Here is a 13,254-nt window from a genome sequence, read left to right on the forward strand (position 1 = left end):
AGTAGCGAATTTAGTCGCGAGATTAGACGGAACTTTGCCGGGCTTCCGCCTGTCATTGGGGAATACGACGTCGACTGAGGAAAGTCTCAGAACCAGATTGAAGCAAAGGCACACGTTAGTAACTTCTGACTCTGTGGAGAATTCTTTATAACAGCTACTTTGCAGGGAAGCTGGGGACTTGGGTTACTATCAGATAATCAATCAAGCGGTCGTTAAGGCAAGTTGGAGTAGTTATGTGGCGTACGTAAGATTGTGCAAGCAAAACTCTATTTATTGTGCAGTTAACCTGTCATTTCCTTCATCAATCATTTGTCATTAACACAGCAGCAATTTTCATTTAAAAACATACCGATGCTGCAAGGGTTAATACAGGCGCCAATGCAGTTTTGATTTGGCAAACTAGTTAAGGTTACTCACGATTTGTGCGTATCACTTCGTAAATATCAACAACAAATGCGAATATTTTGTAATCACGCCACTGTCAAATGGGCCGATGGCCAGAAAAACGTCTTCGACCACTAATCAAGTGGTTTGGTTTCCTCGTTATCAACCATGTGAGTTAATTACCAGTCTCAGGAAACTCCTGTACGGATAATATTAGCCGAGTTATCGTCTACATTTAATGCTGCTGTTCATTGCGAACACGGAAATGGGAGGTGTTTCAAAACTACATGTTCAAACTTTCGGGTCTGTTTCTCACCTATGTGTGTGGTGGATTTTGCATACATCAGTTCAGTGTATGGTAACGCTGCAGATTTCACGTGTTGACCTCCCGAGTCAATGAAATTGTTTCCGGCAAAACTTTCTTCTTGACCACTTTTATTACTACTGAAAAATAGCTTTAAAAAGTTCAAAAGAGGGTTATGGCTAGAAACGTATGCACCATTCAAGCCTAACAGGCGTATATTTAAAGGCTTCTTTGTTTACTCAGTGCATGAGTTTATTGGAGTTACAGCAGATGTTTATGTGGCGTCACCACTGGTATCGCTGCAAACGCAATAAACCAGCGCACGCCCCTCCGGAAAAGGCGGTCGTTTCGTCATTCTGTCTTCTTGTGTTCTTCAGGTCACCGACGCTCGTAAAAATCGCTGCGCTGCACCATTGTGGCTGAAATAGTTAATTCCCTTGGAGTAGTAGCGAACGCACTGCGCGACATCCCAGCATCGATTTTTCACTCCTTGCTGCTTGAAGGCAGCCAGTCACTGCTGTAAACCAGCACCGACCTTCCAATTGAAGGTGGATTATTGACAACCGTCTGCAATTGAGGAATGTCCTCCAAAACCAATGGCAGTGCCCCAGCGGTAAGTTGTTTCAATTTAAGTACGGTTTTATCAGTGAAAATGACTTGCTTGATATTGTTTCCAGCGTGTATATGGACTGTAAAGATACATTATATGTAGTTCAAACTTGGAAATGTTTTCTCTTGTTTGCAAGTGATTCAGCGATTTATTCAGCAAAGCTGTTGTTTTGTTTGGTTGGAAATGTACCCTCGTTTGTTTTATGTTTCTTTTTTATGGTCTGATAATATAAATAGAGATATCATGTCACAGTGTTTCCTAGCCTAACATTAACAGAAGTTTAGAGTATGCATATAAATAATACGTTTTATATGGTGCTCCACATGTAAACTTACCAAAGGCTTGATGATTCATACAAACCAGTCAGGGCATGAGATATAGAGAAAACAGCAGATTACCCTGCCTTTGGCAATGATGGCATTAAAAATTAATAGCAGAATGTACAAGGGGCAATGTATACGAAGCGGCCTTCCTGCCTCGTTGCACTGCTGTAGCGATAGAAAAATGTTTGCTTCATGTCTGGCTTATGGCCACCGCTTTCGACAACTACTTTCGGTTTCTCGAACGTTGTGTACACATAAAATATCCTTTCATTGTTGCCGACATTGTGCACGTGCCGACATGAACTTATCGTGCAATTGTTTATTGTGGTCATACGGGACAATAGAGGTAATCATATTTTGATCAGACAAACGATGCTTTTCACACCATACAGAAAGTGCGTCTTTAGGACAACTACGTATGTATATGCGTTCGAAACGTTTGTAAATGTATTTTACATCAGCTATATGAACTATGTTGTTCGTCCTTCAAAAGCCGTGTGAGTTATGTTGCCAAGAAAGTGTGTATTTCCCTGTGATTCGCAACTTAGTGTTTCGCATTTTCTTGCTTTCTGTTATTGAAACCGGGGTAATGTTTCCAGGAAACCTCGGAGCCACAGACCGCCGGCTGGCTCTTCCGTTTTATCCAAGAAGGCTGGCTGAGGAAGCGATGGAGAAAACGATGGTGCGTTTTAAGTAAAGGCAAGCTGTACTTCTACGAATTCGAGGTAAGACAACAAAAACGTTTTTTGTCCCTTAAATCTGGGCGCGTAAGTCACACAAACACCCAGTAGAGCAGATAATTTTGTTGAGGCTGTTACACTGCACAAGTTGCAGAAACAATGTATGTTCTTGCATGACAAGGGCTTTACTTGGCGATGTCACCCATCATGTATCTATCATTAGGCTGCAGTGCGTTGGCTGCGATGTCAATGAACCTTACCTCCGTTATATAACGGGTGATTTGTACTCCTCGAGCCCTCGTTAATCCGAACCCCGATTTCGTAAATCCGGAAACCGCTAAAAACACGATATTTGACAAAGCAATGCAGGTCTGAGTTAACGAGATATAAAGGTATGTCACAACTGCTTTCTCTTACCGTTCGCTTACAATTTGTTACCTAACAGCAACACAAAACGCCGGACGGAGCATTGGCTTTCAAGTCGCATCTCTAATTTACCAATTTACCACTTGGTCGAGTGGTGTTTGATTTGCCATAGCTTTAGGGTCGGAAATAGTTTTCGAAACACTTAAACGTGGCAATGATGGCTCGACGATCGATTAGGTTTAAGTGTTCTGAGAGAATTTAAATTACGTAGGGGTGAAAAAATCGTTTTTATTCGAGTTGTTTTATCTCTTTAGCCACCTTTGAAATGTAATAATACTTGCACACTTGGGAGTTTTAAAGAACAAATATATTCACTTTTCGCTGCTAAACTCTTACTCAATGATTACTCTTACTCGTTTTCAGCTGTGTTCACCTCGACCACGAAATGCTGCCTTCCTTTCACCTATAGGCAGAACTGATGTGACCGTAATATCCCAACTACACATAGCAATATTGCACTGATTTTGGGGCATTGTACAATATCTACTCAAGATATATAAAACCTCATCCACATCTACAGATGATGTTGGTTGGAATTATTTAGATTAGTGCAGGTTTAACATTGCTTACCACCGGCAAGCTAAAAAAGAAATCATTCACCCCTCATGGCTTTACCATGCAAAAATTCCATTTACCTTGGGGTAAACCATTTATCAGTGTGGTAAATCCTGCTGTTGGCAACTCTCTGAAATCACCAAACTGCTACCATACCTGTATAATATGGATGTACAGTATAGTATTTGTATGAAACAAAAACAGGCATGTTTCAGCATCCCTAATACCCCCTGGAAAGGGATCTTGCTTCTCTGATTAAGAAATCCTGCTCTGACTGATATCGGAGGAAGCTCCTCATGTTTGTTTTCGTTTCTTTTAAAACTCACGCATTTATTTAGACGAAAGATGTCAACGAAAAAAACTGCGGCCTTCTGGATCTGACGCAGTACCAAAAGTGCGAAAAAGCATCCAAGAAAGAAGCAAAGAAAAGTCCGCATACCTTCGTCCTGGAAGTGGACAAGAAAGACCAAAAAGCGAAAACCGCTACAAAGGTATTTCATCTTTGAAATTAAAAAAAAAATTATTTAGATTCAAAGGTTTGGGGTGAATAAATTCCCTACAGAGGGGCAGAACCTTGAGGAGGGTAATGGATTGTCTTAAAGAGTGTGGAGATTTGTATAGCAACCTCTATACATTACAGAGAATCCGCTCCTTTGTATCGAAATCAGTTTACATTTCATGAAAAAGTTTAAACGCAAACCAGTATTTGGTTTCTGACTATAACGTTTATGATGATGTGTGCATGTCGACACATGTCAAGACAGTGCAATACTGACGGAAGTAGAACATTTTGTTTGTGGCTTGCGATCACACTAATACCACCTTAATGTTTTGATAACCTCAGCTAATCGTTCGCATCATTAGCTGAACAGTAGGCCCAAAGATGTAACAAAATTTGTTAAATTGAGATCTAGAGAACGGTACCGAATCCATATTTTTAGTTTATAGCCGTGGCGTCCTTTAAGTGCGTTTTCGTGTTTTACCAGCTATATTTTTGTATATTTCGGTCCAGAGGGAAATACTCTACGCGAATTCCAATGCTGAGCTGGAGCTTTGGTACAACAAGCTGAACGAATGCATTTTAATGGCTGGCATGGTGAGTAAGTGAGTGCTTGCTGCTGACTTACATTAAAAAGGAAAACATTTCTTAGCCCTGCCTAACAACGAAGATGTTTTGCACCAAAATTTTAACATCTGGCCACCGCTAGAATAGTTGACAAATTTGACTGCCCTCATGTCGTTTAACTTTTTATGGATATACACGGGTGCCCAATGTTTTGTTAGGCCTCCAGCAAACGACACATGGCTCTTAAAACCTTTTATTGTTTGTATTAGCGTTAGCCAGCAGTGGACAGCTACCTGACGATGATATAGCTGCATTGTGGACTTACCATAAATTTACTTGTTGAAAATATGCTCAGAAATTGCAGGCCTGCTGGACCAATTTGATTTTTTCAAGCACGTTGTAGAAAACTGAAAACAAGGACCTGGTCAAAATTGAATGAAAGTACATTGCCAAGACCACGAAAGTGGTATCACAAGTCTTGCAATGTCACACACACTCATCTTGCGCAACTATATGACGCCCCAATAACGTATGCAAAAAGATGGTCATCATCCACGGAGGCGAAAAGTATTAAAATAACTACCTCCCTCTGCGTACGGTCACATACAGATGCGCTGTGTGGCCACGCGATGACTCAAGCTCAGTAGGATTATACCCAACGGCTTAATGAAGACAAGGAAGCGATCGAATCTACAATACACAAGCTGCCCTATGCCGCCTGATGCTTGTGATATTTGGTACACAAAAGCACAAAGTTACGGTTAACAAAAACCTAATGATTCCGAACATAGGAATTCTAATAACGGATTTACTCATGAATCCAAAAATAAACTGGCTGTCCCAGCAACACTGACATGTTTTATTTAGTTACTTTAAACTGATGATGGCATAAGTTTTTGCCAAAGCGTTTTATCTAAATAGAACATGTCAATGTTTTCAGCACTATGGGGCATTCTGTTTATACTCAGAGGGACAACAACTTTATAATGCTTATGAGTCACCAAACGTCATTGGCAACATCAAGTGTTTAACTAGTTCCTGCTCTTGAAGTTTTGGGGAAATCCACCTTGGGTATTATGGGCACCATTAAAAGATGATGTCTTTGTTGCGTCCACAATTCAAACTCTTCATTCTACAGCCGTAGTTGACTTTGAAACCTAGTATTTTTCGATGTTTAATGTTTCCTCTTCGCAGACCACCGGCCCAGACCTTGAGCACGTGACCAAAACGCGAGCAAAGCCGCCAGGGGCAAGACGCCGTCCACCTACCCGACAACACATACGGGACCGGGTGCGTAAACTAATTTAAAGAAATAACAGTATAGAGAATTTACTCTGGAATAGAAACAAGAGTGTTAGTTGGTTTTGTGTTAGTCAAAACCAAACCGCCTATCAACAAAATTTCCATAGAAATTGCAAGTTAATTTTGAAGTGAAGAAATCAATCACATTGCTTGTTTAGTGAGTTATAACTCAAAGGTCGAAAAATTGCAGGATGTTTTCTTTTGTCTACAGTGTATAGAGGGAATTAGATAAAAAATGATTCCTTTTTTTTGCTCTTTCATCTCTTATAAGGCGATGGAAAAGTAAACTTAATAATCGTTTGTGAGCGCTTGGATTCTAAAGTAACATTTTTAACAGGCGGATCTGCGTTGTCTTTTTTGGCGGCAGTTTCTTCATTAGGTCATCGAGCGTCTGTAAAGCGTCAATTAGTGTTCCTTATTAGTTTTCTAACGCGTCTCCCGCCTGCATGAACTCGCGAGCCTCGGACATAACATGACTTAACACCAATTAATTAGCATGCTGTGCTAGATAGCCTACGTTTCTTGCCCCACGCCAACGCATGCTTCTGTGAGAGCAATGGTCTCCATTTTTAGCTGTATGAAGCAAAGTATCCTCCTATGTATGCCACATTTAAAGTGCTGCGTGAAACACTTTTTTGTTTTTGATTTATTGCTCCTCAGCCGTGATAATTGAAGTCATTTCGATGCACGCATGTTGCACGACTGAGTTCAAAACCTCACTTCCACCTGTACATATCATATTCTTACATTATTTTATTTGTATTTCAGGCAACAGTTTGTGAAATATCGTTGGATATCGAAGAAGACGCGGCTAAGAAGATAGGTAAGCTGTGCTTTATCCATAAACAGCCCCCTAAAAGTCAATGTGTGATTTTCGTTTGCTCTCCTCCCTAACTTGGAAACGAACTTCACTACGTCACGACAATTACTTATACTCATTGTGACGTAAAGAAAAAGCCGGGAAAACCTTTTTGGCGGGCCCGAAACCACAAACATCGAAGTCTACCCTATTGGCCGCTTCCATTGTGACGCATCACAGCACGCGGATGTGACGTAACAAACGCGATGGCCATATTTGGAGGCGGCGGCGTGCGTGTTTCTATCGGTAGCTTGGCCGAGGGCGGCTAAGCCCACAATTGTTGTGAGCGAGAGAATTCCACGTGGATTAAAAGTTCATGACCTACTGACCACATTCTTTTTCATCAATGCGCCAAGAGTGCAAGCGGTTAAAAATCAACCACATGGTTGTCAAATACATGTATTTTAACCACGAAATATGTAAACCTTTTTGGTGGAGAAATAATTTGGGACAAGCATGTAACTTATTTTGTTGACCTTTAAAAACTGTATGAGTGCTGCGGAAACACACAAACCCAAACTGGATGTCGTTTAGTGCGAAACCAACTGAATTCAATACTCTCATAACAATTATATGTTTCAGAACCAAAGAAACGAGGGCACGTGCCTACAAGCGCCATTAAACCTCCGCCGACTGGAAGTCTCAAGGACAAAGTGATAACAATTCCTCCAGTCAAGATCGAGGCACCTTCTCCCATTCTTTCCAGCAAACACAACGAGGAAAATGGGGAAGAGGAAGAAGAAGACGCTCTTCCATCTCCACCTCCACTTCCACAGTCTCCGAAACCTCCACCTCCTCCTTCAAAGGCACTCAAACCCTCTATTAAGAAGCCCTCACTTTCGCAACCCGGTTCGCCCAACTCATCACGATCAAACTCTCCGGCACCATCTCGTGGTAGTAGCATCGTTAGCAAAAGTAGCCACGCAGGGGAGACAAACAGCTCGCCAAGTTCGTTCAGATCCACGACGAGCGAAAAAGACACGCGAACGGAGCTTCTCAAGGCCAACGTCCGGCTTGCGATGATGTCATCATCCGACGAGGAAATAAAACCTCTTGCGATTCAGACGAAAGCGCAGTCGTTAAACATATTGGACCAGTTGGAGGACGACGATTTGCCACCACCCCCTGACATCGCCAAAGCGCGAAGCAGTTTAAACATGAACAAGAAGGGAAAGAGAGGAAAAAAGAAGAACAAAAAGAGGCCCAAATCTGCGTGGGTGGGGTGACAGGGCAGCGGTTAAGCCATCAATTTATTCACGTCCTCTCAAGTTTTTTTTTAATTGCGACTGTACTGGAAATTTTTAATATTCTCGTTTCTGTTTGCTTCTGACTTACACCAATGTGCAATGATGCTCGTAGATCCTTTTCAAGTATCCTAGTGACACCTTGGGACTGAAACTTTGCGATTATAAAAGTTTTCCCCCATTGCTAATTCGCATTCCACAAATTGTAATATTGGAATTGCATATTGGTCGTTACGAAGTGGGTAATGCGTCGAACTCCCAGGGAAATCCTTCGCCATTCCTGTTTTTCAAACTGAACTTAAACGTTATGCGACATTTCATTTCCGTGCGCTTCCACACAAAAACGTTTGCAAAGACAAGGATATACAAGTGTTGGATTTTTCAGTGTTTTTTGCCACACATGTGTGTATTTGAACATGTTGTCATGCTCGGGTGTTACCAATTTTCCTGTTTATACGTGAACAGCTATTCACTATGGCAAAACTTATGAAAGACGGACAAAGTTTTCTGTATTCGCCTGGTGTTTGTATCTCTCTTTTTTTACTTTAATTGTGAACTTGATACAATGAACCTTATTATTTAATACCTTCCTAAAGGTGGAAGGTAAAAATATCATGTAGTCCCACTGCAAACAAGTCTGTGATACTTCCTTGCAGCATTCGGTTCTGTTTATAAACTTCTCAATGACTTTTTTTTCATTTGAAGTTAAAATAAAAAGTCCTATTTGCAGTTTGCTGGAACAGGCTGTCAATTTGTTTTTCAACCCTCTTCACGATAGTAAGTTTCACAAAAAGTCTCCTACCCCAAAAGCAGTCGCATGGCAAGCAGAATTTCATGCGGAACTTCACTTCTGTCCATAAACTGAAGGCTAAATTATTGCACAACCACATGTAGCAGCAAATGTGTATTTCCACACGCTGTTGGGGTTTTTACTTGAGAGGAATGAAACGAGAGGAGTGGGTGGCACCGATACCTGGACGACCGTGTTTCACAGGTTTGTACGTGATGCTGAATTCACCCAAGTAGCGTCCGATCATTTCAGGCTGCACAGAAGAAAAAAAATTATGTAAAATTCTGCAAACTAAAATCCACTTCTTGTATCAACTTGAAACTTTGTTTTTAGTTAATAGATTTGCAGTGGGTGTTCTCTGGATTGGTAAATTAGAAGACCTATAACCAATGACCCAAGCCAATATATAAAAACGACAACAATAGTTACCTTGATTTCAACTTGGTTGAATGTTTTTCCATTGTAAACACCCACCATACTTCCAATCATCTCTGGCTCGATGATCATATTACGAAGATGAGTTTTGACGACCTCAGGTTTTTCCATTGGAGGAGCGTTCTTTTTGGCCTGACAGTGACAAATTATTTTACATCACTTGAGACAAAAAACTTTGAAGTACAAAACCATGTGAAAGTATTTTTGATAAGACTTTTTCAAGTAGTAAATCTTTCATAACTATAATTCAACAGGTACATGTTGCTTTACCAAACAAGCAAAATCTATGTGGTGGTTTAAAAACTTAGCACAATAACAGCCTCAACCTAAACAACAAATCATGAATGCAGCAAACTGAGCTTAAAACAAGGTAAACAGCAATGAAAAAATCTAATATTTAAGGTATTAAACTCGGGAGCTTCAAACCTTCCTCAGGCGTTTGAGAAGAGCATTGTGCTTGCGCTTGACTCCACGGTTAAAGGATCTCCTTGGACGAGCACAATAAAGTTCAATCAGCTGATCTCTAAAGAAAATTAAAAAAGGAATATTTACAGCAGGCTCTCGTTTCGAGACAACCTAATAATCAAACCTAGTTTAATCACAATTTGTAGTTTAGTATTATTAAAAATCCTACTCAAACGAAACAAATTAGCTGACAGCACAAACGTTAGCCTGAAACATATTTCCATTCTTTATAATAATGAAATATTTTTAGAAAATTGTAGTTTATGGTGATATATTATGTTATTAAGATGTCTGAGATAACACTGTCTACAGTCAAAAATAATACCTTGACATATCAAGTAGCTGGTCGAGGTCAACACCTCTGTAGCTGAACTTGCGAAAAGTTCGCCGTTTTGGTACTTGTCCTGGCTCCGTCTGTACGAAATAACATTCATAAAGCCTTTAAGTTTCGAGAATGCATTCTAATTTAGTATTTGCTAATCTTCCCCTTACGATTAAAGCAGCTAAATATTACATTTTCAATACTTACCATCATGTACGCCCGCTGCCCTGCGATCAGAAAAAAGAGAGAAAAACCCCGACGCTTGTGTTCACTTCGTTTCAAGTGCTTATTGTTTCTATAGCAAGTGGGATAAATATTTTTTTCAATTTGTAAATATGTGGGAACCGGAATCATTTCCAAAACGAGTCTCGTTACATAATTTGATTATTTATTTGTCTGTACTTCCTACTTATCGCGTACGAATAAAAAAATCCGAAATCATTGCAATATCGGTGACGTTTTTGTTAATATTTAGTCAAAGACAACCTGCACAACATTGCCTGTAAATCTACCAAGCGTTAGTTTATTGATGTGTGTTTTGTTGTCGTAAACTAGCGCATTGTCCAACCTGAAACGTGTGTCCAACGCTTATAACAATGGAAATAAGTTGGAAAACGTTCACAGTTCATATTTATTTTAGGTTCAGGCATTGTGGGTGAACCGCCGAGGGCAAACTTTTTGTATCAGATGAAAATGTTTTAAAAACAGAAAAGAAATGCGCCAAGTCAATATATTAGGGGAAGTGCGCCGCCCGAGTCTGTCAAATGTAGACTGATGCAAACGCTGGACGCGCGCACCGTTGCGATAAATGTACGGAAGTATTTGGATATGGTCAGGGATATTAGGGTTGCGGCTGGTGATAAACGTCTTGTATGATCTGCAAATGGATTAATACCACAGAGACATAGGTTGATTGCATTAGTGTTTTTTTCAAAGTTTACGGCTGTTGCTATGTAGCATTGTATGAACTTGCTATACATTATTACAGGTTTTATGACGAATGTTATGAAGCATAACGTTTTTGAGTGCAGTACATTGTAACGTGAAAGCAAAGTAATTTTCAAAGATGTGCAAGAAATGGACCTAATACCTACCCAGCTGGATTGAGTTACTGATTTACCAGCTGTTCAAATGGATACTGGCGGTAAGTGACATAAGGGTGTACCGTTAACTCTTTAAACAAGGTCATAATGAAGTAATTCTTTCGTCGGTGGTTGGCAAAATGAAACTAATGTGTTTTTTGTAACTTTTCTTATTACTATTGGTATTACAGAAAGATGGTCGGACCTGATGAGTAAAAGTTATTATGTATAAAGGCTAGCGGTAAAATACAAACAAATCGAACGTACCAGCGCTGTAGCCAGGTTACCGCACGTTGTGAGATGGCGCAACTCATTTCAATTTGGAAGTTTCGTAACTAGTTTCGATAGCACTCTTCCAAAATGTGCATTTGGAAAGAGTCAAATTCACCGAACCTGAGGCAAACAGGGAATGGTGTAATACAGTGGCAAAAGTCCCTTCAGCCCTTGAAACAATGGGTATTTTGTCCCTGTTGTCGGGAAGTAAAGACGAATAGTATAATAAGGTGTAGTAACGGGTCGTGAATGTAATTGCTGTTGGATTTTTCAACACGTTTAACGTCTGGTTTTAATTAGGGAACAAGGAAGCTACGCACTGGGAAGTTTCGACGTCGTTAATTATACCTTATTGATGATTACCATTTACAATGAGATTGGAAACTATAGTTAAGAGTAAATGTTTTTTAGAGAATATAAGATGTGTTTATAGCGCAGTTTGGCGTGATGGGACAAACGTCCTATTAGCGAACTTTACGAGGACCAAAAATAGTCACATGCTGGGAGGGCCAATGAACTTTACGTGATGACGTAATTGTTTTCTGTTGATTTTGGTTGTGCAAAACACGACGCGACCAGTTCCATTTCCCAGTGTTTAGTTTAGGTCGTTGGTATCGTTCTCTAGTGACATCAGGTTCGCTCTTGCGTTCAGACTCGGGTGCCTTCGAGTAAAGTTTAGACCCAGTGAACAGAAAATGCAATCGTTTGAGTATACCAAAAAATGTGTATTGTCTGAGAAACGCAGACCTAGTTGCAAATGATCCACCGTTTTAAAGTAGCTTTTTGTTCTGGCTACACATATAAGAAATTGTGATTTTCGAATTGGAAAACTTTTTGTCATTTTGCAAGGTTCAAAGGTCAGGGCACTCTAATGTCTGCTGAAGGGACTGGACACTAACATTAAACTAATTTGTTAATCGCACATGTAGGAAAAGGGGTGTTTCGCTGAGGTCGTCTGACCGAAAAATATGCAAAGTATGTCAAGTGATGAGAGGGAAGAAGTATTGAGCCACAGATTTAGCAAAGCAAAGCGACATAACAATGCGATTCTGCTTCTCCCAATCACTTCACGCGATTTTGAACTATATCAGCATTGAATTAATCGACAATGCGAGCTATCGCACTCAAGTTTAGCATAAAATATCGGCAATGCGAGTTATCGCACCTAAAAATCAGCACTGCAAGTTTATCGCATGTATCTAAACATAGACTTGCTGTAAGGACAGATGCACCGCGCCAAAAACAATATCCGGGGGCTTAGTTCATGTGATGACATCTACTAAAGTCGTACCTCGAAATCCGCTATTCAAATTTATGGACTTAGTTGAAACAGTTAAATGTGATTAAAAGCAAGAGAGTTTCTCAACTTTGCACCTGTCTTTGTTTTATTGATATTTTGATCCTGTTTACTTTCCTTGCTTCTGTGAGAGAAATATGTAAAATCTGGGCGTTTCAAATATAAAATTGCTTCTTCATTCCGGAGAAAATGTTACGTTCGGTAACAGCGAATAATTTCTCCTATACTTTGGAGAAATTTTCTCAATCGAAAGCCACAGAAACAATTCCATCTGAGAAAAGGCGGGAACCGATCACAGAAAATCGTCCAATCGTGACCGACAATTATCATAATCGAACCTGCGGCGTGAATTTAATTCTTCAAACCCCAATTTCGGGTTCGCGCTACCAAGGGACGGGCGCAAAGTTATTAAACATGTTTTGGAGTGTATATATACCAGCCTTTATGTAACGAAACTTCACTTACGTGAATTTTTGTGTCTTGGTACTGAAAGTACGGTATTGGTAATACAAATAAGTATCCCAGGTTTAGTTTGGTAGTGTAGGTTTAGCAAGCAAGGTTTGCAAATCTGGGTTTCGGGTACCTCAGGTTTTATTTTTTATCGAGGTTTGTACTGCATTTAACCAGTCTTTACTTTGATTGACTCTGAACGCGCAATTGACATGTAGACACTGGTAGGTTTTGATTTTTGGATTACAATCGCAATATTTACTACCGCTAGCTGCGCAAGAGAGCAATGATACTTCTATATCGCCCTCGGTGATTCAAACACGGCCAGTTCGATTACATTCGTACAGAAGTGGTAGTGTGCTTTGCGTGCAATATCTTTATGAATCA

The 13,254-nt window shown here is 40.1% G+C and overlaps 3 protein-coding genes across 4 annotated transcripts in view; 2 read left to right on the plus strand and 1 right to left on the minus strand.

The window, feature by feature from the left end:
• Window positions 1–1,069: 1,069 nt before the first annotated feature.
• LOC145898755 (pleckstrin homology domain-containing family O member 2-like) lies at window positions 1,070–8,463 on the plus strand. 2 transcript variants are annotated; one of them, XM_082987346.1, is made up of 7 exons: window positions 1,070–1,301; window positions 2,221–2,346; window positions 3,621–3,768; window positions 4,281–4,378; window positions 5,543–5,638; window positions 6,419–6,473; window positions 7,092–8,463. In XM_082987346.1, exons 1-7 carry the CDS (start codon window positions 1,269–1,271, stop codon window positions 7,733–7,735), a joined length of 1,200 nt encoding a protein of 399 aa, XP_082843472.1. In that variant the 5' UTR covers window positions 1,070–1,268; the 3' UTR covers window positions 7,736–8,463. The 2 variants fall into 2 exon arrangements, with proteins under 2 accessions (XP_082843472.1, XP_082843471.1); XM_082987345.1 differs by having other exon boundaries at window positions 3,621–3,773; window positions 4,295–4,378; window positions 7,092–8,462.
• Window positions 8,464–8,642: 179 nt separating this feature from the next.
• On the minus strand, window positions 8,643–10,002 carry LOC145897606 (small ribosomal subunit protein uS19-like). The gene is made up of 5 exons (XM_082985968.1): window positions 9,973–10,002; window positions 9,769–9,857; window positions 9,405–9,501; window positions 8,973–9,110; window positions 8,643–8,796 (listed from the first exon to the last, which is right to left on the minus strand). The coding sequence occupies exons 1-5, from the start codon at window positions 9,976–9,978 to the stop codon at window positions 8,683–8,685; spliced, it is 444 nt and encodes a 147-aa protein (XP_082842094.1). The 5' UTR covers window positions 9,979–10,002; the 3' UTR covers window positions 8,643–8,682.
• Window positions 10,003–10,799: 797 nt separating this feature from the next.
• The window catches only part of LOC145898469 (long-chain-fatty-acid--CoA ligase ACSBG2-like), a 30,573-nt gene continuing 28,118 nt past the window's right edge, over window positions 10,800–13,254 (plus strand). The window contains exon 1 of the mRNA XM_082986930.1: window positions 10,800–10,909. Coding sequence (XP_082843056.1) covers window positions 10,897–10,909 — 13 coding nt within the window. The 5' untranslated portion in view covers window positions 10,800–10,896. The remainder of the gene's footprint in view (window positions 10,910–13,254) is intronic.

Source organism: Ascidia mentula, chromosome 4, assembly GCF_947561715.1.
Source record: "Ascidia mentula chromosome 4, kaAscMent1.1, whole genome shotgun sequence".
NCBI classification, from domain to species: domain Eukaryota; kingdom Metazoa; phylum Chordata; class Ascidiacea; order Phlebobranchia; family Ascidiidae; genus Ascidia; species Ascidia mentula.

Bases quoted from the DNA above. Each gene is read 5' to 3' on its own strand.
- LOC145898755 (XM_082987346.1), top strand. From the start codon at position 1,269: ATGTCCTCCAAAACCAATGGCAGTGCCCCAGCG. The intron at 3,769-4,280 runs CAAAGGTATTTC...CTATATTTTTGT, and splicing joins CCAAAAAGCGAAAACCGCTA to ATATTTCGGTCCAGAGGGAA. The intron at 5,639-6,418 runs GTGCGTAAACTA...TTTGTATTTCAG, and splicing joins GACAACACATACGGGACCGG to GCAACAGTTTGTGAAATATC.
- LOC145897606 (XM_082985968.1), bottom strand. The intron at 9,502-9,768 runs GTATTATTTTTG...AATTTTCTTTAG, and splicing joins CAGCTACTTGATATGTCAAG to AGATCAGCTGATTGAACTTT. The intron at 9,111-9,404 runs GTTTGAAGCTCC...TGTCACTGTCAG, and splicing joins TTCTCAAACGCCTGAGGAAG to GCCAAAAAGAACGCTCCTCC.